General features: G+C 51.9%; 1 protein-coding gene across 2 annotated transcripts in view; it reads right to left on the bottom strand.

Annotated features, from left to right (window-relative positions):
• Positions 1-3,223: 3,223 nt before the first annotated feature.
• The window catches only part of CAMK2A (calcium/calmodulin dependent protein kinase II alpha), a 69,908-nt gene continuing 46,258 nt past the window's right edge, over positions 3,224-26,873 (bottom strand). Inside the window, exons 14-19 of one of the 2 annotated variants that reach the window (XM_050793665.1) lie at positions 23,471-23,503; positions 22,466-22,514; positions 15,022-15,097; positions 11,943-12,037; positions 6,708-6,936; positions 3,224-6,430 (exon numbers count right to left, since the gene is read on the bottom strand). In XM_050793665.1, the coding sequence (XP_050649622.1) occupies positions 6,427-6,430; positions 6,708-6,936; positions 11,943-12,037; positions 15,022-15,097; positions 22,466-22,514; positions 23,471-23,503 (486 nt within the window). In that variant the 3' untranslated portion in view covers positions 3,224-6,426. The remainder of the gene's footprint in view (positions 6,431-6,707; positions 6,937-11,942; positions 12,038-15,021; positions 15,098-22,465; positions 22,515-23,470; positions 23,504-26,873) is intronic. The other variant, XM_050793666.1, reaches the window with a different exon arrangement.

The following is a 26,873-nucleotide window of genomic DNA, read 5'->3' as shown; positions in this document are numbered from 1 at the left end:
GTCACTTTGGGAGAGGATGCTGACAGTCCTCCCTTTTCTCTTGGAAGGAAGGAATCGTCCCCCGCCCTAGCTCCCTCCACCTCCAGTTGAGGCCCTGGGTCTGGGAAGGAATGGCTGGGCCAGCGTGTACTGAGGGAAGCGGCCTGTGAGACGTTGGTAGCCCTGGGTGGAGAAGGGAGGGCGAGGCTGGTCCCAGGAGGAAGGACAAGCAGAGGGCATTTCCACAGGACTGGACCTGCCCCACCTTGCCTTATGCACACCCCCCAGCACCTGCTAGGGAATGTTTCCTGAAAGATTTACCACAACCCAGGCCTGGGGAAGGCCATTTCCACCGCTGGGGCCTACCCATGCCCTGAGAAGGCACCACATCATGGCAGATTTGGGACTTACTCGGCCCTTAGACACCTCTGGCCCCCACGGCCTCCTCCCAAGTCTGTTCTGCTCACCCTGCCGCCACAGTTCTGGGCTCCCAGCCTTTGCTCTGGCCTCCACACTCTCCCTGCCTCCATCCCATCAAGCACCCCATGAAGCTTTCTCCAGCCCGGTCACCATCTCTCTTTCTCCTTCCTCTGGGCTCTGCACACTTTGCACCTCCAGATCCAGGCCCCATCCCAGCCTTCCTTGAGTTCTTGCTCTCTGCATGTCTCTTGCTGTCTGGAATGGCATCAGAGATTCCTGGGGGACAGGAGTCATGAGACAGGTCTAGCTCATCTCTGAGCCCTCCTTGGAGCCCAGCCCAGCCATGGCATGCCCCAGGGAAGCAGGTGTGGAAGGCAGGTGTTCACCTCGGCGGAGAGCCTCAATCTCACCTCCCTCCCTCGTGCCCTGGGCCATCTTGGGCGGGTTCCTTCCCTCTGGGCACACAGTCTTCTTATTCATGGAATAAAGAGAATAGTAGTGCCCTCAGTGGAGGGGTGTGCTAAGGATTGAGAGAGTACCTATAAAAGAGGTGGGCATGCCTGGCACTCGGTCAGTTCCCAGTGTTAACCGTTGTTACTTCTGGCTGGGTAGAATACTCATGCCCGCACAGCCTCCACTCCTGCATTCCAGGGGCACATCTGCCGAGGGTCTCCTCTATGCAAGAATGACAGTATCTGCCGTGTGCATCCGGAGCACGGACAAGATGCTGTCCTGCCTCCAAGGAGCACACAGTTCTGCAGAAACTTGCTTAGGTGACTTCAAACCAGAGATCTGTGGTGAGGAAAGTGGAGCAGATTGTGGAAGTCCATGGAGGGACCTAGCCCATGGTATGAGGGAGGCTGGGGAGGGTGGGGGAACTTCCCAGAGAAGATGCTGGAACCATGTCCTGAAGGGTGAGAAGGTGTTGCAGTGCACTCAGGGGGAAAATGCGGGGGAAACGGCCCTCTGCAGTGCCTTTTGGAGTATGAAGACTGTGGGTGTAGACAACTGAGAGAGAAGGCAGTAGCTGGAAGGGGACAGAGTGTCAAAAGGGGAGGAGGTCCTAAGAATTCCAGTCACTCCTTGCTGGCTGTCCAGAGACCAGGGACAGGCAGCACAGACCAGGGCAGGGGCAGGGAACAGAGTGCCGTGCTCTGAGTTCGAAGGCTGGGGTGAGTACTGGTCAGAGTCTTGCAAGAAATCTCTTTGCCTTTGAGTCTCATTATTTGCATCTTCAAAATAGGACTGTTGTAACTAGGACAAGAGGTGTTGTGAAAGCACTTTGTGAACTGTAGAGCATCATTCTCCTGTGAGATAATAATAGTGTTTTAAGTGGAGTCAGTACTTTTTGAGAGGTAAAGGATATCGCACAGGGCACGATAGACATACTGGGGGCCAAGGACCGCCTGAAACCTGCTCCTGTGCTGCCATCTGCTGGTGAAGGGACACAATGGCCACCCAAGCCCTTAAGGCTTTCTGCAGGGCCCAGGAGCCACTGGGGCAAGTGAAGGCAGGGCTGGGAGGACGACTGGCACTAACCCTTGAGGACACCGAGCCAAAGGTGGCAAATGGAAGCCCCCAAGCCTCTCTTGCTTTTCTCAGCCTTGGCCTGTGCTGTCACTGTGAAGGTCCTCCCCTGTGTGCAAGATGCACACTCCACACAGACACTGCCCCTGGCCATTCCACACACCAGCAGTGAGAATAGACCTGGAAAGCAGCTGGTGCAGGGATTCTGAAGTCCCAGGCACCTGGGGTATGGTCTAGAGGGAACTGTGGGCTCCGATGGGCACCTTTCCTTGGCTCTGTGGCATCCGGGTCTCTGGGCAATGGATGAGTGACCAGCTTGTCTGGTTGGCCTGGTGCTGTCCTGGTTTGAGCACTGAAAATCTCACATAGGTAGCTGGGAAGGTTGGTCACTCTTCCGTGGCCTGAAGGTGGCCAAAGCCTCTGCATCCACTTTGGCTCTGCCCTGCCAGAGGCCAGCAGCTCAGGCTCCAAGGACCAAAGTGTCCCAGGCACTAGGTCTAGACATATGTTTATGGGTAAAGAGACCCTTCCTCTGCCAGGCGCGGTGGCTCACGCCTGTAATCCCAGCACTTTGGGAGGCTGAGGTGGGTGGATCACGAGGTCAGGAGTTGAAGACCAGCCTAACCAATGTGATGAAACCCCGTCTTTACTAAAAATACAAAAATTAGCCAGGTGTGGTGGTGCACGCCTTTAATCCCAGCTACTCAAGAGGCTGAGGCAGGAGAATTGCTTGGAGCCGGGAGACGGAGGTTGCGGTGAGCTGAGATCACGCCATTGCACTCCAGCCTGAGCAACAGAGCAAGAGCGAGACTCTGTCTCAGAAAAAAAAAAAAAAAATCCTTCCTCCCCTTCCCCATTCTTTAAAGCACTCTCTGGCATGGTGAGTCCTGGGCACTTGTCTGTGAGGCTGGGCTGAGGGAGGAGAATGGGTGGGGGACTCGTGGAATAACCTCCACATTGTACAGGGAAACTGAGGCCCAGAGGAGCAGAACCTTGCCCCAAGGCCCGAGGGAGACTTTAACTCTTGGCTGCTCAGCAACCCATAGCCACCCCTTTGCTCTTGTTGGGGGTACCCCCTGTACCTGGGAGAAAGCTAATTCCATCCCTGGCTCTACAGGTGAGGCACATGGTCCAGGCATAATCCCACAGTGACTGGTTCAGCCTTGAGCATGTGACCAGAGTTGGTCCAATCAGAATGAAGACCAGGACTTTTATTTTGCCATGGGGCAGATCTAGAACTGGAAACCAACAAAAACCTCCCAGCTCAGGGGCTTGACCAAGACAGGGACACACAGAGTGCACAGAATTTTGTAGCTATTTATTGCACTGAAAACACCAAGAATAAAACAGACGCCCCTTCTTCCCATCCCACCCCCGCCAATAGCAGAAAGTTTGAGCAGTGGTCATTCAAGTTCACAGCCACATATTTTTAAAAAAGAAAAGAAAAGAAAAAAAAAAAAAAGAACTAAAACAAAACCCCAAACAAATAGTAACAAAGAAACCAGCACGGGGAGTCTGGCAAACTCATCCCCCAAAAGGGTCTCCCTTTGAAGGGAGACAGGAGGCCCTGGGTCAGGATTCGCACCATGGTGGGCACAAACCCAGGAGAATACCTTCCTGTAAACGTGTTTGCATGCTGGAGCCAAGGTTTTGACTTGGGTTTGGATTTTTTTTTTTTTTTTTTTTGCATCTAAAGGAAGTTTTGGAGGAGCACAGAGTTTATCTGGTGAGGGTGGGCTCTGCGCAGATTTTTCTGGGAGTCTCCCCTGCCTGCCGCATCAGGATCATCCCTGGTGCCCTGTGGTGGCACCAGGTGGCTACCCACCCACAGGTGTGGCCTTCACAGTGGGGCCATCTCAGCCTGGGGTAGCGACGTGCCTCCACTTCTCTGGCACTTGGAGAGGGACACAGTGGACAGGAGGTGTGTCAGCCAATAAAAGGCAGGACCTCGGGCTCCTCCAGCTCAGTTTCCTCTGGTGGGGAAACCAAGCTCCAGAGAGGGGAAGGAACTTGCCCAAGGTCACACAGCAAGTCTGGTCAGAGCTGGGAATTGAAGCCTACTCACCCCAAATAACTGCTCTTTCCCCTGCAGTCCACTGCTGAAAAGCAGTTGACAGGCACTGAAGAGGGGAATCAGGGGCAGGTGGGGGAGGGGATGGAGCCTGACCAGGTCTAGAAGTAAACAGGAGTCCAGCCAGTGACTATCCCTGCCAGTTCCTGCGGGTAAATTAGGCTTCACATCACTAGACGTTTGCTCCTTCATCGGTTGGAATGGGAACAAAGAACCCTTTTAACCAATGAGGAAACTGAGGCTGAAGAAGAGCTCAGACCTTGCTCTGTAATTGCAGCAGCCCCTGGTGAAGGCCACACCCTCACTCTTGACTGGGGGTGGCTGTAGGGAACCGGCAGCTCACAAGGGGGACAGGTGGGTTTGCCCCTGGGATAATAGGATCACTGGGCCTTACTGGGAAGCCCTCTGGGCCTGGGGCAGGCCAACAGCCCGACCTGGGCCTGGGCAGCAAGGTCTCTGCCAAGGACAGAGGCCAGTGATGGGCCAGCTTGGAAACCAGGAGGCCTGGGCAGCATCTCTCCTGGCCTGCAGACCTGGCGCTGCCTGTCTCACCTGGACCTGGGCAGCAGGACTTGAGAAAAGAATCCAGCAGACAGCTGGTGATCGGGGAGAGCTCAGAAAGTATTAGATCAAACATCCTCACCAGTTCTGCTCCAACCAACACCCAGGAGGGTCGAGGGTACCGGAGCCTCCTCCAATCCCTGGGGACGTGGCTCTTCCTCCCCTAAAATCCTCCAGAGGGGACGATATCTCATGCTGGCAAAACACGGCCACACAGAGGCCAAAAGCACAGAGAGGCAGCAACATAATTCCGAGTCGGACACTGAGAATACAACCTCTATTTTTTTTTAAGTCCAAAACATGTAGATTGGTTTTGTTGAGTGTTTTCTTCTTTTCGTTTGTTTTCAACATACTTACTGCATATAAAGTCATGCAAAGAAAACAGTGCAGACAGTAGATCCTAGTGGATGTGCCAAGGTATTCCACTCAGAGTCAATCCCAGGGAAAGAGGGAAAGAGGAAAAGAAAGGGAGAATGCGAACCCGAGGCTGCAGGATGAGGCGTGAAGAGTAGAAATTCCCAGTGCTCTGCTGTGGTCATCAGACGTCAAGGGGAGAGAGGCAATGGAGACACATGCTCACGGGCCCCCAGAGGTGGGTGGGGGGCACTGGGGGTGGCACACTGATATGGTGAAATGAAATCCCGGGAAGTTCAGCAGTGAAGACCCCAGTTTGGGAGGGAAGCAAAGAAAAGTCCAGATATTTCCATCCTGACAGCCTCCCTCCTCCTCTCTGCCCTGACTTGCTGTTCCTGAGTCAGTGCTGGCATCTGACGCTTCCACAGTCCCAAAAGGAACGCCTGTGTCAGTACACCTTGGGACCAAAATGGCAGAGAGGCCCTTCTCCCCGGAGCTGAGTCTGCCTCGGCCCCAATAACCACAGGTGACAAGGTCCACCTCAGAGATGACAAAGAAAAAAAAAAAAAACTAGAACAGAAAAAAACTACCCCTCACCCCCTTCCTACACCCCTTCCAACCTGACCCTTCTCACGATAATCTGAGAAGTTTAGTTATTACATAAATATCCATTAACGCGAAATCCATTTACGAAATACACAGAAATTTGGCTATAAAAAGGCATGCGGTCCAAGTAGAAGTGATACCTAAACGTTGCTTTCGTTTGCCCCCCAAAAACAATTAGATTCCCTCTCTGAGATATGACGAAGCTGGAATTCTCCAGGGTTAACGGTGGAGCGGGGTGGGCGGGTTAATGTTGGAGGTGGACTTCACCAGAAGGAAGCAGAAAGCAAGTAGGGGCACCTGAGAGGGCCACGTCCCCCACACTGAGGGAAGGGTCAGACCACCCTGAGGTCAGCACAGGAAAGAGAAGACTTAGGGGAGCACTTTGAGGCAGGAGGCTCCTGGCATATGCTCTTCTCCCCCCTCCTTCAGGGCGGTTGGCTTGAGGGAAGGGAGTGTCATCTGCCCTTCCCTGGGGACACTGGAATAGGAAAGGTCTGGGAGAGGGATGGGCAGATGCTGCCTTCCTCACCATGCCACCCCTCCTTCTCCCCAGCCACTAGTGGGCACACAGCCCGGGCATTCTAGCCTACAGCCCAAGACAGGCCAGGCGGACAGCAGCCGAGGCTGGGGAGAGGGGGCCAGTGCCGTGGGCACCCATGCCTGAGGAAGCCCCAGCCTGGCAGGAGAGAGGGTGGGGGTGAGAGGTGGGGAGATGTGGCCATTCGCTCTGAAGTTGCGATGACTTTTGTGAACAAGCAAGTTTTCTTGATGCAGGTACAGAAGTGACGGTGGTGGGGTGATGAGATGGGAGAATTCCAGCAAAATCCACCTGGGAGAACCAGCAGCTCCATTGCACGGACAGAGTGGATCTCTGCGGCACAGCAACGCAGTGACCCTGGCCTGGTCCCTCAGCTGTAAGACACACACGGGGTGCTTCTCAGGGCATGGTGTTTCCTGCTTGGGCAACCCACCCACCCTGCCGCTTTAGATGGAGTCCAAGCGGTCCCCGGTGGCTCCTGCCCAGCTCTTCCCTCAGACCTGCAGGCCTTGCCCCCTCTTCTTGGGGTCTTCCCACTACACTCTGCAGCCTTTCAGAGCTGAAGGCAGCAGCTTCCCTGACGTAACCCCCTCCAGGGCAACACTCCCATCCTTTACATTACCCTGGGAGGTGGGAAGGAGGGATTCTTACTGGGGCAGGACGGAGGGCGCCCCAGATCTGTGGAAGTGGACGATCTGCCATTTGCCGTCCCGGCGGTGCCAGACACGGGTCTCCTCCGACTGGGCGGTGCGTGGGATGCCGCCGGCGTCCAGGTACTGCGTGATGCGGATGTAGGCGATGCAGGCTGACTCGTCGCCCATCAGGTGGATGTGGGGATTCAGGATGGTGGTGTGCACGGGCTTGCTGTTCCGGGACCACACTGGAGACGGGGATGGGAGGGGCAGAGGAGATGCAACCGGGGGCCTCCTGTCTCACTTTCTTCACTTCCTCCACTCCCAGCAGCCCTCTCAATGGAAGCACACTGTCTGCCCCATTTGTAGGGAGGGGGCCTCTGTGGCAGGGCTCAGCTACCTGGCATCAAGGTAGAACTTCTAGATGATGGGGACATCACATCCCAGCTTAGATACAGTGGAGTTCAGACATGCAGAATTCATCAAACAAGGGAAAATGGAATGTTAGAATCATGACTATTAGCCACATGGAATAAGCCTAGAGGATTATAGAACCAGATAAGCTCTGAGCAGAGTCTCAAATCCGGATCTCCCCAGGTACCAGGCAGGCACATAAACAACGGGGGCTGAGCTGGGTATAAGATGCTAAATGACAACTGACCCTTTGCCTCTGGGTCAGGGAGGCGATAGGGAGTGATGGGGACTGTGGCGAATAGAATGTCTTGTCCCACCTAAAGCGGGTATCCTGCACACAGCTTCCCTGGTGGTTGCTATGTGAGTGAGACCAGTGTTGACATTCAAGAGAATCTGGAAATCTGAATTTTTATATGAAAACTCTTCATTTTTTATTATTGGCATCTAATTCAAATTTAAAACATCGTGCAAGCCAAGTGAAACGTATCTACAGTTCAGACACGGCCCGTGGGCCTGTTAGCCCCTTCTACTATAGATATACAGAATTGTGGAAACTTGGGGGAATATGAGAACTGTAGAATCTTAGAACCTTGAAATGATAAGAACAGTATTGATACCGTTCTTGGGGTGAAGTCATGGGGTGAGGTCATGGGGCTTTCCAATGTTAGGGAGAGATGTATAGCTCTTGGAATCATGATAGGGCCGACAAAGTCCCTGACACCAGCTTCCACCGCTCGAAACATGGGGCATCACCATTAATATTACTATATTAATTCTAGAAACTCAATGTTTTCCTCAAGGTAGGAAATGAAAGCATAGAAAGACAATGACCCAGGGAGGGGTCGGACAGTGGTGATCTATATCTCAGGCCTGAGAGGAGCCCTTCCCTTTGTGTAGCCTGAATATAGGTCTGAATCATGGGAGGTGCTGACTTAAAACACAGCTTCCCCAACCCCACCCTTAGAGAGCCCAGTTCAAGAACCTCTAATATTAAAAGTATCCCTTCTCCTTCCCTACCCCTTGATCCTGGTACCAAGCCAGGTTTGTGAGCCCCTTATTTCCTGAAAAATGTAAAATGTATTTTTTATTTTTCAGGATTGCAGAAAATATCCAATAGCACCCATCCCCTAATATCAGAAGCACGCTACACCCAGGCTTTGGATAAAGGACTTAAAATCACCAAGTCTTAGGCACCGTAGAATAACAGACTTAGAATTTGGGCTCTCAGACATACAGAATGTAGAGTTTCAGCATCATAGACTTGGGAGTGACCTCAGAGGTCAGAGGTAACCCAGCAGCCCAACTGTAGAATCTGAGGAGGGCTCTGTAAGTGTCCCTGACAGCATTCAGGGCTGAAGGCATACAAGACCAATGTATCCATTCCACAGATACACAAACTCAGGTCCAGAGAAGCAATCTGACTTGTCCCAAGCTGGGCTAATTCCTGAAAAAATGCAGTGGAATCTAAAAGAAGTCAGTTTCGGCTGGGAGCCGTGGCTCACTCCTGTAATTCCAACAGTTTAGGAGACCAAGGCAAGTGGATTGCGTGAGCCCAGGAGTTTGAGACCAGCCTGGGCAACAAAGTGAAACCCTGTCTCTACAAAAAATATGAAAAATAGCCAGTCTCATAACCTGGTAGGTAGATAGATAGATAGATAGATAGATAGATAGATAGATAGATAGATAGACAGACAGACAGATAGATAGATAATAGATAAAATTGAAAAAAAAAAAAAGAAGTCAGTTTCCAAGTGAGACTGGGTTAGAACAATCTAGAACAATCCCAGGAGGGACAAACAGAGCTTAGCATTGCTGGGGGCACTGGGCCTTGCTGCAGTCAGCAAGGACTGGAGTCCTAGAAGGTATTTGTAAAGAAATGCCACTTGATGTGGTGTCTTTTGAAAAGATAGGCAGCTTCCAATATCTACCCTTGTGCATAGGGTGGGAGAGAGAATCAAGTCCTCAACAGGAAAAAATAGGGCTCTGGGAGGTGGAACTTGGCCGGGAGTGAACAGTTACTCTGGGTCTGCCCTTGTGGGTTCTGCCTTGGAGGCCAGGAGTGAGCAGTTACTCTGGGTCTGCCCTTATGGGTTCTGCCTTGGAGGTGAGCAGATGTTTAAGCCTGGAGTCTGGGGGCCAGCACTAAGATGGGGCCCGCTGCATAGAGGCAGGCCAAGGGCTGCATGGCTTCCTCTCTGTGATTATTTCCATTTTGCCATCCCTGAGCCTTTACAGTTGGGCCTTAACCTGGTCCCTGCTTTGTGGGGATTGTAAGTTCACACTGGGGGATCCGTGCCCCCAGAGGACAGACTGTAGGGTGATAGCTACCATGATCAGTGAGGGAGCTCCAGGGTGACAGGGACATATGGGGTCCAGCCACCTCTCCTTGCATGAAAATTCAATTTTTTTTTTTTTTTTTTTTTTAGATGGAATCTTGTTCTGTCTCCCAGACTGGAGTGCAGTGGCATGATCTTGGCTCACTGAAACCTCTGCCTCCCAGGTTCAAGTGATTCTTGTGCCTCAGCCTCCCAAGTAGCTGAGATTACAGGTGTGTACAACCACACCTGGCTGATTTTTGTATTTTTGGTAGAGATGGGGTTTCACCATGTTGGCCAGACTTGGTCTTGAACTCCTGACCTCAGGTGATCCTCCCACCTCGACCTCCCAAAGTGCTGGGATTACAGACATGAGCCACTACACCCAGCCAAGAATTCAATCTTCCTTGCTAGCCTTGGAGAATTTATTTGATTTATTAAAGGAAGATGTTGCTTTCTTCTTCACAGCTTTTTGGAGGGTGTCCTTTGCCTCTATACTCTATAAAGTTCAGTGAGAGAGGGTGCAAGCCAGGAAAGGAGTGTCAGTTCCAGTGGGGGTTTGCTAACGTGCAGATGCAGCAGGTGCTACAGGGATGGGAAAGGCCACTGGGGTGAGTCAGGTCTAGGTTCTGCCACCGGCTTCCTGGATTCCTTTAGACAAGTCACTTCCCTCTGAGCCTCAGTTTCCCCTCTGTATGATGAAGAGCTGGACCAGATCCTACTTCAGTCACTGAAGTAGCTTCTTTGTTATTTTTACCATTCACGAGTGCCACTGTACACACTTCATTAAAGTATTTCCTGGGGCGGGCTTGGTGGCTCACGCCTGTAATCCCAGCACTTTGGGAGGCTGAGGCAGGCAGATCACCTGAGGTCAGGAGCTTGAGACCAGCCTGGCCAACGTGGTGAAACCCCGTCTCTACTAAAAATACAAAAATTAGCTGGGTGTGGTGGTGGGCACCTGTGATCCCAGCTACTCAGGAGGCTGAGGCAGGAGAATTGCTTGAACCTGGGAGGTGGAGATTGCAGTGAGCCAAGATCGTGCCACTGCACTTCAGCCTGGGCAATAGAGTGAGACTCAGTCAAAAAAAAAAAAAAAAAAAAAAAGGATTTTCCTGAATGGATTCACTTTACTAATTTCTATAGGTTTTTTGGTTTTTGTTTTTTTGTGGAGACTGAATCTTGTTCTGTCGCCCAGGCTGGAGTGCAGTGGTGCAATATTGGCTCACTGCAGCCTCAGCCTCCCTAGCAGCAGGGATTACAGGCACCCACCACCACGGTCAACTAATTTTTGTAATTTTAGTAGAGACGGGGTTTCATCATATTGTCCAGGCTGGTCTCGAACTCCTGACCTCAAGTGATCTGCCCGCCTCAGCCTCCCACCGTGCTGGGATTACATGCATGAGCCATCGCGCCCAGCTATAGATTTATTTTAAAATAAAACTTATTGACATAATCATTAATGAACAATCAGTACAATGAATAAAGTTCTAATAATAAGGCCTGTGAAAATGAAAGAAAGTTACATAATCCTTGTACCATTCTCCTGCCTGAAAGAGATCTGAGCCTGAGATTTGCTTTCTCTTTGATAAAGAGGGAAATTACAAAGTGGCAGAGAGGTGTTGAAGACAGGCTAGCACCCAGCAGAGCCTTTCCCCCGATGGAGCCAGAGTATTGAAAGAGAATTAAGAAGGAAAGAGTTCTCTCACTGTGTAAACTAATGCTGTTTTAAGTGGTGCCCACATATACCTGAAATCACTGTGTAGCCTCAGTGATACACGCCCTTGACTTTGGGGCACCCTGGATATACCACTTCTTAGGTCCTTCCTCCCTAAGCTGCATGATTCTAACCTGTGTGCATTTTGATTTCTGACCCCTGGCCTAGGGAAACACAGACACAGGCAGAAAGCACCCTGGGTCAGGCCCAGCCTCAACCCTCTGACGCTCCTGGTTGCAAAGCTGCCAAGGTCTCTCCTGCAAAGGAGAGGCCCAGGAAGGACAGACATGCAGGACAGAGACCTAGACAAACAGGCAGGGGCACAGCAGTGTGAGCTCTCTGTCCTCACCTCTTTCCCAAACTGCCCACCCACAGAGGGCACTTGTATAACAACCCACCAGCCAGCTTGTGACCAGCTGGGCAGCTGGGATGGCCCCAGGCATCAAGATAACGAACTCGGGTGTGTGTGCCAGTGGGAAGGCTCCCTTATCTATAATGCAGGAATCAAGGCCCTCCCCAGGCTCCTCCCAGGGTCATGGGCAGGAGAGGTCTGGGAGGGCTTGTCCTGTATGTCCCTGGTCTCTGGGACCTCGCCTGCCCCATCTTCAACCACAGGAGGGGTAGCTGGTAGTCAATGGGCCGGGGTTAGGAGAGGGAACCAAGAGGGTACCAACCCCAGTCCACACGGGAGCTTCCTCTTCGCTGGCTCCTGAGCCGCCCCTGGGGCCCTGCCCGTCACCCTGCTGTGCCATCCGGCAGGACATGGAACGAGAGCAGACAACAGGCACCACAGAGAGAAGGAATTGCTCACGGTTTTCAAAATAGAATCGATGGAAGTCCAGGCCCTCAACCAGGTTCCCCAGGGCCTCAGGTTCGAAGGCTGTCATGCCAGGGTCGCACATCTTCCTGGGGGAAAGAAGCCAGAGGAAAGAGGGGCTGGGGCGGCTTCTCACTGGACCCTTGGAGGGTGAGCCTGTGAAATAGGAATGATTGCACCCACCTCACAGGATCATTGAAGTTAGTGGATGGGAAGGGGCTTGCAAGCTATAAAGTATGTGATATCACTGACAGGTTGGTGCCACCTAGATCCCAGAAGCCTGGGTTCAGGCCCTGGCTCTGCCAATGGCTATGCGACCCCAAGCAAGTGGCTTAGCCCCTTTAAGCAAGAGCACCATGGATGGTGTGCAGGGCTGTGCGGTGCACTAAAGGTGCTGGTGGGGAGGAAATTCAGCTTGCTCTCTACTCTCCAGATTGCACTCCCTCGTTCAGGACAGTGGATCCAGAGGGGGCTTTTTCTAATTTGTCTTCCTGTGGGGTCAGGATGGGGGACACTGCCTTTTCCTTCCCATAAAGGTGACTTCTGCTCATCAAGCCAGGTGTATACCCGGAAGGGGTGAGTTTTGCTAATTTGAACAAAGGTACCCTATTGTTAACAGCAGCCTTGGCTGTGAGCCTCAGTTTCCTCTTCTGTAAGATGAGAAAAATAGCATTAGATGAGGTACTATTTGGGAAGAGAAGCACAGGACATGACAGAGGCTGTGTATTTTCAGCTGTTGTTCCCTTCCAGGTCCTAGTCTTCTGGGAGACCCTGACAGCTAGGCAGGGGAAGGGAACAACCTGTCTTTCCCATCTCCAGGTCTGTGGGATCTTTTGTGGTGTAACACGGACCCCTGTGACAATAGCAATGAAGCCAGGGACAGGAAATGTCCCAGGACAAGCAAAGCTCCCAACCCAGGGTAGAATTGGAGACACCCAGGAGAAGGTGTCAGGCCCAGCACCGTCTGAGCTGGAGAATTTGCAGGGTGCACTGTCCCTGCTCTGTCCTGTCTGTTTGGGTGACCCCAGACAACTTGCTTCTCTACTCATTACCCCAAATTCTCTAGATGGCTTAAGCCAGGGCCTGGGGGACTGTGCTTGGACCAAACAGGATGCTTAGGACCCTTTCAGCTCCAGAATCCCCCAAGAGTGGGGGTCTGGACATGTGGGAGACTGAGCGCCCCCACTGAAGAAGCCCCAACCCTGGAGGCACCTGGGTGTTCCTGCCTCCTAGAGTGAAGACTTGGAGGTCATCCACCCCAACTCCATTGTACATATGGGGAAACTGAGGCTCAGAGAGATGAAGGAACATGTTCAAGGTTACGCAGGGCATCCTGGACCCCAGAGGTCATGGCAAGGGGTCAGAACCTAGAGCAGGCTGCAGATGTCAGAGGAAGTGACATCACATAGGTGGGAAGGGGTTCCCCAGGATCCCCAGAAGTGCCACTGAGGAGCGTGGGGACCACAGGGGCCACCTCTCTTTCCTTCACTCCCTGGCTGTGTGCTTTCAGAGCCACTGGCATGATACATTCCAAGTCCATTCTTTCTAGAACTGGCTGCAAGACCAGCTTCACAGCCTATTTCCATGCTTTTATGCAACACTCAGGTATATACATGCACACGTACCTGCGCACCCTCCTTGTGCACAGCCTCAAACGTGTACACATGTGTACCAGTGCATGCATACACATATGTACACATCACCCTCAGTTCCACACATGCATCTTCTAAGCCCCTTGTTCTTCCAGAGGGAGCCAGCGACCTTCTAAGGGGCTTTGCCACCTGCTGCCGCTGAAAACTCTCCCACAGTTAGAATGCACCCGGCAGGCCGCTGTGGTGGCTCACACCTGTAATCCCAGCACTTTGGGAGGCTGAGGTGGGTGGATCATGAGGTCAGGAGTTTGAGACCATCCTGACCAACATGGTGAAACCCCGTCTCTACTAAAAATACAAAAATTAGCTGGGCGTGGTGGTGTGCACCTGTAATCCCAGCTACTCAGGAGGCTGCGGCAGGAGAATCGCTTGAACCCGGGAGACAGAGGTTGCAGTGAGTTGACATCACACCACTGCACTATAGCCTGGGTGACAGAGCGAGACTCCATCTCAAAAAAAAAAAAAAAAAGAATGCACCTGGTCTGCCAAGCCTTTGAGAGGCAAACTTCAGCTCTGGGCACGCTGGAAATCAGGAACAGGCTACCCAAAGAGCAAACCCCAGCCAGGTTATGCCCAACTCACTTTAACCCAACAGGCAAAAATAACTCTGCCTTGGTTGGCAGTCTCTGTCCTCCAAAAAGCGTATGTCTGGTCTCCAGGCCCAGGCCTTGTCAGCATTGGTCAAAATATTAAGGACTAAGCCCAAAATATTTACTCTCCCTGGGGCCAGCTGAGGGCCCAAGTGAAGTTTGTTTCTGGGCCAGGCCAGGAAAGGTGTGAGTGAGCAGCACAGGGTGCTCCAGCTCAGCCCCTGCACACACAGCTGCCCTTCCAAAGACGAGTCCAGGTGTGTTTGGGATGTCTCATTTTATGTTATTTTTGTGCAAGCTGCCTCACTTCCTCAGAGGAGTTCAGATTCTGCTTAGAATTACTTCTGCTCATGCCTGCTCACTGAAGGAACACGCCCTGTAGATCCTGCCTGCTCCTGCCCATCTGAGGTCAGAGGTCCAAGGGAGTCTCGGGTGAGCACTCAGATCTACTGGGCAGGAATGAGGGGAATGTGCCTCCCTTTCCACTTTCCCAGCTCATCTCCTGAGGAAGCCCATGCTGTGATGCTGTCCACCCCCTCTTTCCTTGGGGAAGCAAAGGAGTTTTGTTGGAGTTCCTCCCAGGGAACAAGATGTGAGGAGGAGGAAGGATAGGAGGAGGAGGAGGACTGACATATAGGGAAGTGTTGTGAACAGAAAGCTCAGTATAAGCATCAAGTCCAGATGCAAAATAGAAATATGAGTTCAGCCCGATTCACAGCACATGCAAAGTGAGTGGATGAGGATCGGAGACAAGGACCCCCAAAGTTAGCCATTGGTACCCCCTGAACAACGATCCAGGCAGGACATGCAGAATGAGCCCAGCTGACTCACGTGTAGGACTCAAAATCTCCATTGCTTATGGCTTCAATCAGCTGCTCTGTCACTTTTATAATTTCCTGTTTCCGCACTGTAAGGCAGAAGGGGACACAGAAATAGTAATAATAATAGTGATGGTAATGAAGCACCAACTACCATTTCTTGAGTCCTTATCATGTGCCAGACCCTGTGCTGGGACCTGAAGACCTCATGCAGATGATCTCATTTATCCTCACATTGCTGCTGGGGGATAGGCATCATCACCCCCATTCCACAGAAGAAACTGAGGCCCAGAAAGGCAAAAAAAAAAAAGTGTGAAAGTTCCTCGACTACAAAGGCCAGAGCCAGTGTCTCTGTTGGTGGTCTTTGCCTCTAATACATGGTGGACATTCTGACTCTACGCCTGATGTAGATCCAGGTCTTGGCTCCCAAATACTTATTCCTACCCCCTTTGCTTTGCCATGTAAATCAAAACAGTATCAACTGTGGCACTGTCACTGATAGCCATGAGCCAGGGGCTTTCTTATGGCCAAAACCAGGACCTCTAAGAAAAATCTTAGGGTATACGCATCTCTCGAGCCTAGATGAGCTTCTTGCTGTATTTGGGTGCCGACAGGAGTTAGGCACTGAGCTACCCAGAACTTTCTAGGCATAATGAATCCCATTTGCTGAGACCTGGCCCTCCCCTGTCTGCCACTGAAACACCACAAACAGCTGGTCTTTCTGGTGGAGTTAGATGGCAGTCTTATTAGATGTGTGATTTTCTGAGCCTCAGTTTTCCCGTCTGTAAAATGAGGATGCCACCACCTCTCATTCATTCAGAGCCAAATACATAGTGGACAGAATGCAGGCTTCAGCTTAGACAGATGTTCATCTAAATGACTGTCCAGGTCCTCAAGCTGTGCAACTGCGGGCCACAAGGTGGTTTGCTGGTCTGTCAAATGGAGATGATAGTCTTCTCCGAGGGTTGTTATGAGGGTGGGGTGATGTGATGTACATGAAGCATTGGCCAAAGCCTGGCACACAGTGGGTGCACCTCACAAGTGCGACCATGTCCTGCCTCCCTAGGCCCCTGCCAGGGGTTGCCTCTCTGCTCTTCACTAATACCCTGGGAGGTAGGCAAGGTCAGCTTCCCCCCACTTCACATACGAGGTAACTGAGCCTCAGTGATAGAGGAATTTGAAGCCAGATGTCCTGGCTCCCGGCAGAGCCTAACAGAAGCCTTGCTCAGTCTCCCAGAGGCAGGCCCCTTTCCCTCCTTCCATAGGCTTAAGCGTGGCTTTAAACCTGGCCAGCTCATTGGACCACTGGAGCTGTCTCAGGTGAATAGATGAACACATTGCCTGGATTGCAAGCTCAGGTCTGGCCTCAGCATTTCTCACTCTGGGAGCCTGGGAGGGAGCCCAAGCCTAGCAGAGGCCCTCACCAGCCCTGTCCTCACCAGTTGCTCATGCCACGCCACCCCACACAGGAGCTCACCTCAGGCCCAGAGGACACCGAATCATAGAACATCCAGGCTAGAAGAACCCTTGGAGGCCAGAGCCTCCTTATCAAACTTTAGGGAAACTGAAGCCCAGTGAGGGGGGTGTAATTTGCTCAAGGACATAGCACATACCAGGTGGAGAGCCTGGCTCCTGGCCCAGGGCCTTTTCCATAGGCCCCTGAGGCCTCAGCTCACTGCCTGTCATAACACTAACCTCACGCAATTGTTTTGCTCCAATGCTTATCTATGCCCCAACTCATAGATGAGCTCATGGGAGCTGGGCTGTGACATCCCTTGCTCACTGCGTCCTGGAGCCTGGAACAGGCTTGGCCTCCACAGGTCTTTATCACTGAATGAATGAATGAGTGTACCAGGCCATGTGCTATGTGCTTAGTCTACCACGTTCCAGAGCCTCACAGCACAGCTTCACTTCCATGTCACAGATGAGCAATCTGAAGGTGAAAGAAGCTAAATAATTAGCTTCGGTGGGACTGGGACCCTAATTAGAGTTTGCAGCTCCAAAGCCCATCACATTCTCCCACACCACACCCAGCACCGTCCTTGGCACATGGTAGATGTAGCAGTGATCATTCAATGTCAGCACCACTGTGAACAGCTAATTCCCTTTTCTCTCCTGGCTCCAGTCAGAATCACCTGGGCTGGGAGTGAGTCCATTTTTAGACCATGAATGCCACTGGGTCACACAGGTGTTGCTGCACCTCTCTCTCTGGGGACTTGCCTGGGGCCGGGGCAGAGGCAGCACTCAATACATACGTGTTGAGTGAATGAATGAATGAGTGAATGAATGGAGTGAATGGGACCAAACCAGAGTCTGGACTGCTATCTTCATCCTGCCCCTTGGACTTGCCCAAGTTGCCTGGTAGCCACTGTCCCTAGGACATCCAGAACCTGGCTTCCTGATCACCTGTGCCCTCCTTCCCAGAAGCTGGAGATTGAGGATGGGAAGAAGCCTAGCCCAGCCAGAGCCACCTCTTTTTTTTCTTTTTTCTATTTTTTTTTTTTTTTTTTTTTTTGAGACAGGGTCTCTCTGCATTGCCCAGGCAGGAGTGCAGTAGTGCAGTCACAGCTCACTGCAACCTCCCCCTTGTGGGTTCAAGCGATTCTCCTGCCTCAGCCTCCCAAGTAGCTGGGATTACAGGCATGCACCACCACGCCCAGCTAATTTTTGTATTTGTAGTGGAGATGAGGTTTCACCATGTTGGCCAGCCTGGTCACGAACTCCTGACCTCAGGTGATCCGCTTGCCTTGCCCTCGAAGTGCTGGGATTACAGATGTGAGCCACTGCACGTGGTCCAGAGCTACCTCTTTCTTGCCATTCCCACATGGAATCAGGGGTGACAACCAGAGCAAACCCATGTGCTCCCAACATGGGACCTGAGTCACTCTCCTTGCCTTCTCTGCATGGACTTTAAGACCCTTTTGGCTCACCGTTCCATAAGCTTGTACTCAATGCCAGTTTCCTGAGGGTTGCTTCTCACTGCCATCTCAGAGAATCTAGCACAGTGGCTGAGGGCATGGATTCTGGAGCCAGACTCCCTGGGTTTGGATTCTGGCTCTGCCACTTACTTAATAGCTGTTCCCTTGGGCAAGGGAATGTCCAGTGCCTCAGTTTCCCTATATGTATAATGAAGATACTAATAGTACTTACCTTGTAGATTTGTTCTAAGGATTGAGTTAAGAATATGTCAATAGAAATAGCTAACATGTACCTGGTCCTCACAGAGAGCCAGCTGCTGCTCCGAGTCCTTTAGATCAAGCACTTATGTAAAGGATGCTGCATTATATAAAGAAGTTAGCGCAGTGCCCGGCCCTTGGGAAATGGAGTGTGGTTATTATCATCTGGGAATCTCTGAATTGGAACTTCCTCCTGAGGACATCCTGGAGTCTCTAGCTGGGGCAGGGATGTTTCCCAGCAGCCTGGCATGAGAGGGTGTGGCTCTGGTTGGAACCCAGGGCTTGTGGCCTGCCGGGAAGCTGGCCACACTGTTGGACGGCTCTGGCTATTTTCACTTCCTTCTCCTTTCAAGTTGAAATCTGTCCTTCCGAAACCCCCTAGATACAGTTCTTGTCTTCTTTCCGCCTTCTGCGGCCCTGAAGTGAACACATGCTTCCCCAGCCTCTATGCCCAGTCTTCTCAGAGCGGAAGGCCTCCAGGATGTGGTACTGACTCAAGCTGGCCATTTAATCCTTGAGAGTCCTGGAGCTGTCTAGATACCTCTCTGAGTATGCTCACACAATCTCAGGTGTGGCCTAAATAATGCAGAATCTCAGGTCTGGGGTAGCACTCTCTATCCCCTCCCCCGTTCTGGATATGATACCTCTATTAATGTAGCCTGAGACAGTACCTGACTTGGCTGTGTCTCCAGCTACTCAGGACACCAAGTTACCAACAATAAAGCCTAGTGGGCAGGAATCTCCCTAGCTTTGTTCTGTGGGACAGAAGATCTGGGGGCCTGGTGCTTCTTACATCTGGAGAAGTCCACTCTGATTCTGGGCCTCTACCATGCCCTCAGCAGCCCCACTGCTGTGTTCATTCAGCAGCTACTTAGTAGCAACCACTGGCCTTTCTCCTCTGCCAGCTGTTCACCCAGACAATCTGGGAACGCTCCCCTACAGATGGGAAAGCTCAGACCCCAGATAGGTTAAGACACTCTCTCAAGACCACACAGCATGCTAAGACTGAGATGGGATCAGTATTCCTGACTGATATTTCCCAGAATGCCTCTGCCCGAGGCAGAGGTAGCTCTTTAGTTGGAGAGGAAATTAATTTTTCATGAAGCGAATCTGGAGGGATGGGGGAGTGGGGAGGAAGCAGAGCCCCATGCAGCTCAGAGGGCAAAAGGCCTGTGCAGTGAGCCAGAGGGGCTTTGAAATATTAATGTCTCTTTCTCTCCTCAGGGGACTATGTTCCCTGGAGGATGACATTTCTAATTAACTTTAATGTCAGGTCAGAGTCCACCCCACCAGCTGTTATTCTCACTTAGTAAGAAGACTTAACAAATTAACACCAGAAAACGGTTCTCTGGAAACTTTCTCTGAGGCCGGGAGAGGCTGGGGGAGGCACACGGACTCCTCTTTCCTGCCAAACATGGGGAGAAGCTCCTGGCTGACCGTTTCTTCCATCAGACATGGCTTCTGGGGTTTTTTACATGTGGGGAAACTGAGGCAGGAAACAGGGTCCCAGTCCTACCATTAATAAGCCATATGTGCCCTTTCTCCTCGCTAGGCCTCAGATTTCGCTCTGGAAAGGGGGGAAATCTGGAAAGTGAGCCAAAATTCAGATTTGCAAATTGCCCCATCCTGATCCTCCAAAGCAGAGGATAATGACTGCAAATGTGAGACCTCAGGGATGCAGCCCAAAGCCATTACCCCAAGAGAAAAACGTCTTTGATGGCTCCTAATTTACATTACTATTACATACAAATGTTGTATTCTATTCCAAATATTTCTCTGTCTGTTTAACATGTAAATTTGTCTTAAAATAATCTTTGAGTAAAATTGGTGCTCCAAGAAAATGTCACCTGGCTTCCTATCACTCAACCACGAACTACAGTTTGAAAAAAGAAATTGAGATTTATTAAACAGTTTCTCTGGACCAGACACATATGTGCACTTCATATGCATCTTCTCATTTCATCTGCACAGCAATGAAGGTTGGTATTATTTTCATCACCTCTTTACTGTTAAGGAAACTGAAGCTCAGAGAGGTTGAGCAAGTTGTCTGAGGTCATTCAGCGAATGGACTCCAGTGGAGAAGACAGAGCCAGACTACCTCCATGGTCCCTGCCTATTGCTGAGGCCAGGATTATGTGGCTATATCTATCCAGTCTCCTCAACATCCCAGGGCCCAACTCTTATCATTGGACAGCTAGCCTTAAATAAGGGGAACAGCTTAGAAGCACCATTTCTTGGCCTGCCACACACCCCTGGAGTCAAAATTCACAGGGGCAGGGCTGGGAATGTGGTTAGAACACCAGACTTTTGTGAAACTAGAAGGCTGACTTGACCCTACCAGGGAATTCTTCAAGATAGTGTATTTTCTCATTCATTCATTCATTTTTTTTTTTAAAGAGACAGGGTCTTGCTATGTTGCTCAGGCTGCAGTGTAGTGGTTATTCACAGATACCATCATAGGTCACTATAGCCTTAAACTCCTGGCCTCAAGTGATCCTCCTGCCTCAGCCTCCTGAGTAGTTCAAGATAGTGTATTTTTACAAGTTGTCCCTGGTGCCATCACAGAAGATGGATTTGCTCTAGGGCCAGGTTGTGGTGACAGAGTATCCACAACCCCCCAAGTTGGGAATGACCAGGAAGGGACACACGCAGGGCGGGGCTCATCTTCCAGGCATCCTGGCAGCGTCAGGAGGCAGCCGTGGTATGTGGTGTGTCAAAATTGCCTTAAAGCCTGAATCACAATTATACAAAAATGTTTCCTACATAATACAGTGCTCTTTTTCCCATCTCTGAATTCTAAGGCAAAATATCTAAACTGGTACTGCTGAGTTCCCTCCAGGTCAACGGCCTTTTTTCATATTTCAGAGACTCCCCCACTACCAACACCACCAGGCATCTCTGCTACACACCTGAGTGTGTGAACCACTGAGCTCCCTGTCCTGGGGAAGGAGGAGGGCTGGCTGCTAACACTTGGAGGATCTGGTGTCCCCAGAGCAGAAGTCAGCAATCCCTGCCTCTTCCTCCAAGCTCCAAGGGCACTTTCCAGCACCAAGGCCTTCAGAGTGGGCAGCCAAGCTCTAGAATCCAACTGCCTGAGTTCAAATCCTGGCCCCATCCTTGCGAGCCACAGGACAACAGAGTACAGGCCAACGTACCCGGCCTCTCTGTCCTCTGTTTCCTCAGCTGTAGAATGAGGTTCATGGCAACACCTACTTCATGGGCTATTGTGACGCTCCAGGAAGTCAGTCCAGATAAGGTGCTGAGACCGGGGTTAGCGCATGGCAAGCATTCCATAAATGGCCGCACTTATTACTATTTTTGTTTTGTTCTTGCTCACAATCCCGTCAGTTACCTGACACTTTACTTCCCCCACCTGAGAGCTTTTGAGGACCGCTGACCACTAGCTTCAGTGGCGCCGGCATCTTTGGTGGGTCTTGTGCAGTGTTTCCCATACTCCAGCCACTGGAGCTTTCTGGATTTTTGCTCTCCTTTCCTTTACTATTATTACTTCATGTTTAAAAAAATAATAAATAATTTTATTGTTATTAATATTAATAATGAAGTAATAATAGTAATAATAATGGTAATATACAATAATGAAGTAATAATAGTAATAATAATGAAGTAATAATAGTAAAGGAAACTCAAAAACACTTATTGCAAAAGGAACATGTATACCATTACCAAACACTTATGACTTGAATATGTTAAATTTTTCTCTAATACACATATAATATATATCCTCTAAAATAAGAAAACCCGCCGGGCGCAGTGGCTCATGCCTGTAATCCTAGCACTTTGGGAGGTCAAGGCGGGCAGATCACCTGGGGTCAGGAGTTTGAGACCAGCCTGGCCAACATGGTGAAACCCCCATCTGTACTAAAAATACAAAAAATTAGCCAGGTGTGGTGGTGGGCATCTGTCATCCAGCTACTTGGAAAACTGAGGCAGGAGGATCACTTGAACCCAGGAGGCAGAGGTTGCAGTGAGCCGAGATCGCGCCACTGCACTCCAGCCTGGGCGACAGAGCGAGACGCCATCTCAAAAAATAAAAAAATAAATAGATAAAATAAGAAAACCTATCTACGCACCAGCAGTAGTTCTAGTACACCCCATGGGAATGGTGCCTCCCGGTGTGCCCAGTTTATAAGGCACCAGAGTGAAGCTCTCTGTAGACGAGCAAGAAACGAGGTTGGCACATGGGAGCTGTCAGGAAAAGGGGGTCTGTCCAGCTGGTTCCAGGAAGTCTAAGGGGTCCCCACACTGAAGGCCCCTCCCTACCTTTGGTGTCTTCATCCTCGATGGTGGTGTTGGTGCTTTCTGAGGATTCCTGCCAAAGAGAATACAGGAGATGGTGAGGCCTGCCTGGGAGCGGGACGAGGCATGGCCAGGCCCTGGCTGCCTGGTGACGCGGCTGGTTTCTGTGAGCCTCACAGGCTCTGCCTTCCGGATGCTGTCCTGAAAACCCTGTCAGATTCTCAAGCCTCAATACGGGGAGGGCCCAGCTGAGCAGGTGGCCGGGGGCTGGGGTGGGGGAAAGGGATGGCTGCAAGGAGAACCCTGGCCTTCCTGGAAGAGCTGAGGGAGGTGCTGGGTCCTTTCTGCTCGAGGGGGTGAAGAAGGGGTGTGGAGGAGCAGAGAGACACCATGGCGGCCGCAGAGTAGGGAGGAACACACACTGGCAGGGGAGGAAGAGAGAGAGAGGGAGGCCCAGTGTGAGAGAGAGTGGGCTCTTCAGAGGGGAGAAAAACCACACGACTGAGTGAGACAGCAATGGAACCAGAAGAGGGAGGTGGGCCACCATGCCACCACTGGACCCTAGACAGAGGCAGGGCTGGTGGCTCCCCTACCACCGGCGGGCCTGGTAGCCTTACACCAGCTCAAGAGGGGCCTCCGTGGCACCTACTACTTTGGCCAAACCAAGCCCCACCCTCGCCGCGATTGGCACAAACCAAGCCTGAGATGAGTCTAGAGCAGAGGGGCAGGGAGAAGCGAGAAGCCAAGGGCTGGACATAGGATTGGGTTCAGATCCACCTTCCTACCCGAGGAGGGTCTCAGGTCTGCTGTCAGCCTGCTGGTCTGGGCCGTGGAGTTGGAGGTGTCAACAGAAACACGCAAACAACACACACACACAACACACATATTGTCACACAAGGCACACGTACCAAGCACGCCCTGAGCACCCTCTCCCCGCCCCAGGTTCCCAGTGCAGCCTGCAGGAGGGAGGCAGGAGCAAAGGGTTCGAGGCCCAGCATTTACCGGCGTTAGGAGACGGCAGACACTCACCATTAACTGAACGCTGGAACTGGACTTTCTTTTCTGGAAAAACAAGGAGAAGAGATGGGACAGGAAAAGACACAGCGTGAAAACGGCAGGGAGCAGAGGAACGACAGGGGAGGTTTGGGAGGAGGATGGGCCTCGGGGTCATCCTCTGTAGTCCTTTGTCGGCTTGGCATCGGGACAAGGAGTCAAGGAGTCAAGGCCACCAGCAAGAGTTGACCTGGCAGGGCCAGTCCTCGGCCTGAAGCTCTGGGTCCTCATGCACACTGTCTGGGTCTAGCAATCTAACAGCCAAGCTCATGGCCAAGCCTCCCTGGGACCAGGGCTACCCACCCTGCCTAACTCTGATGGCAAAAGCCAATCCTGGCTCTGGATGCTAGTCACTGGAGGCCTCCAGATTCCAGTGCTCTTGAAGGACAAAGGGTGCTCAGGCCTGGAGGTGAGGCCCAATGTCTTCTCCTAGGCTCCCTGTGCATCTCGGCTAGGAGGACCTCATTCCCAATTGACTGTCACAGTCACTTGAGAAACTTGTTACAATAAACAGAACCAGGTCCCCTCTGAGGAGTTTGATAACTACGTCTGGGGTGCGGCCTGAGCATCTCCAGTTGAAACAATATCTGCAGGTGATGCCAAAGCAGGGCCAAGCGTGGGAGCCAGTCCTCTAAGTAGCCTTTGAAATCCAGCTTGCATTCACAACCTCCCGGTGGCTGGCCTATTCCACCCCTTTATGCTGATGGAGAAACTGAGGCTCAGCCTGAAGTGGAGCTGGGTCTAGCACTTGAGTCTTTTGGCCCTGCCATGCAGCCTACACTAGCATTTTGGAGGATTTGTAGCACCCCCTCTATTGGCTGTGGAACCAAGAGAGGGAGAGGGGGACAAATGTAAATTACCTTCTCCTTCCCTCAGCTCTTCAAGCCAGGAGTCTTAAAGACTCCCATTCACAGAAGGTGGTAGGTGAAGACTGACCCTTGCATTGCACAGATGAGACACTGAGGCCCAGAGAGGTGCAGTGGCCTGCCCAAGGCCTCACGGCAACCTGCTAGCAGAGCTGAGGCTAGAACCCAGGCCCTGCATTCAGACTCTTTCCTCTGTCCAGATCTCCAGGCACCCATAGTCAGACCCCTCTCCAAAGGCTCATCCTATCCTAGATGCCCCTACACCGGAGAGGCCAGGAGGCCCCTCTGCCTGCTGCAAAGAAGGGACTCGAGGAGCCCCCAGGGTAGGCCTTTGCCATGGGAGGCGCTGGATATGCCTTGAGGGTCTCAGGTCTAATTCTGGGTTTCTGACTCTAAGATCCAGTGAGCCTCTGCCTGCCAGGAACTCAAGGCCCTGTGCCTTCCATCCGGGGCCTCCACAGAGGGGACAGGGTGGCTCGCTGGGCACTTCCAATGCCCATGTGCTCAGAGGGGCATAAATGCTCACAGACCCTGCATTTTCCCCAGCTGGGCTGGATGGTGTGGTTTCCACAGTCAGCAGCCTGCAGTCAGCCCCTCATCTCCTCCCCTCCCTTCCCCTCTCCTCTCTCCTCTCCTTCCTCTCCTCCTTCCTCTTTTCTTCCTCTCTTCTCTTCTTCTCCACTCCTCTCTCTTTTACTCTGCTCCCTGACCCTCCCCTCTCCTCCTTCTTCTCTTCCTTCCTCTCCTCTCATCTCCTCTCCTCCTCCCTCTTTTCTCCTCTCTTCTTTCCTCTCCTCTTCCCTTGCCTCTCCTCCACCTCCTTCCTCTCTTCCTTCTTCTCCTCTTCCTCTCCTCTCTTCTCCTGTCCTCTCCTCTCCTCCCCTCCCCTCTCCTCCTTCCTCTTTTCTTCCTCTCTTCTCCTCTCCCTTCCTCTTCCCTCTCCTCAACTCCTCCTCCTTCCTCTCTTCCTTCTTTTCCTCTTTTCTCTCCTCTCCTCTCTTCCCTTCCCTTCCCCTCTCTTTTCTTCCTGTCTTCTCCTCTCCCTTCCTCTTCCCTCTCCTCTCCTCCTCCTCTCTCTCTTCCTTCTTTCCCTCTTTCCTCCACTCCCCTCCCCTCTCTCCTGGTTGTCCTCCTTCCCTGGCTGGAGCCAGGCCAGGCACAGAATGGGGAAGAGGCCAGGTCCCACACAGCTCAGCTGTCAGCAGAAACCTGAGGAGCCGCGCAGGGGCCAGGATTTTCCAGGCGGGACACGAGGAGGAAACACAGAGCAGAGACTGCATCAGAATCGGACGCACAGTGACAGGATGGGACATGGGGAGAGAAGTCACGATGCACAATGGGACACCAACAGGGGCAGTGAGTGGGGCTGAGGGGAGTGAGCAGTCGGCCCTCCTCCTAGAAGTCCAGGCCTAGGGGTGGCCAGGAGGGGGACGTTGAAAGGCTTTACTTCCCTGAATCACAAACGATGATGCTAATAATCTCGCGTTGATCAGCACTTTAGTTCAATTTAAAGGGACTTTCACTGAAAGTAGAAATCTCCCTCTTTCAGCAAAAGTAGAAATCACATCTCTTAGAACCACATGTGGAAGCATGGTTCCAAGGTTAGCAAGGATGATAGAAACAGTACAGTCAAAATTCGCCTTGAAAAGCCCTTCAAGGCCCATAAAGTACAATATAGCATCATATCTCTGCCATTCCTGCAGTGCTGGAGCCAATCACTACCTCTTCAGTTAAGCCCCGGATGAAATGGGGTTTGTCTCCAGCCACACAGCGGTAGGAGGAACGTGTGCCTCCCCGCTGGGCTGAAGGTGAGATAGTTAAAGGAGCCTGTGATGTGGCTCCACCAGGCCCTTCTGCTGTGACCCTCTCACCAGCCCCCTGCAAAGAACTGCTGTGCTCCCCTGGAACAGGCAACAGAATCGCTGGCCTGGGTCCCCCAGGGGGAGAACGGTAGGGCCCAGACTCAAACCCATGGCTTCTTGACTTGCCATCCAGTTTCAATCATACTGAAAATGCACCTGGACCCCCAGCTCTGCTGTTCTCCCCACAGTCCTTCCAGGAGCAAGACATGGCAGGCCAGGTTCCCCAAATCCTGGGCCAGGCCCCCAGGTTATTCTCATCTTCCAATAGGACTTCTTCCCTCCTCCATCCAAGGGAGTGAAGGAGGCTGAGCTACAAAGAGATGGTTGGGCCAGGAGTGGCCTTCGAACTCCTCTTCTTCCACACCCAGGCCACCCTGAGAAGTGTGTCCTGCACTGCAGGAAGCAGTGACGCTTTGTCCAGCTGTGCCCACTGGAAAGCCTGCAGAGGCCAGCAGAGCCCCACCATGCTGTGAGCTGTCCTTGCCATCTGACAGCTTCCGCTTCCTGGCCTTGCCCTAAAAGAGCTAATTAGCACTTCTTCCCAAGAACCAGCCTGATGGAGGCCTCTCCTGACCCCTTGCCCAGCCTCTACCAAGGCCACATCCAAGAGCCAAGCAGACCAGGGCAGCTTCTCGCTCTACCTCCTTAACC

The sequence above is a fragment of the Macaca thibetana genome, chromosome 6 (assembly GCF_024542745.1).
Source record: "Macaca thibetana thibetana isolate TM-01 chromosome 6, ASM2454274v1, whole genome shotgun sequence".
NCBI lineage: Eukaryota > Metazoa > Chordata > Mammalia > Primates > Cercopithecidae > Macaca > Macaca thibetana.
Note: the sequence above shows the minus strand (reverse complement) of the source record. Positions and strands in the feature narration are given on the sequence as shown.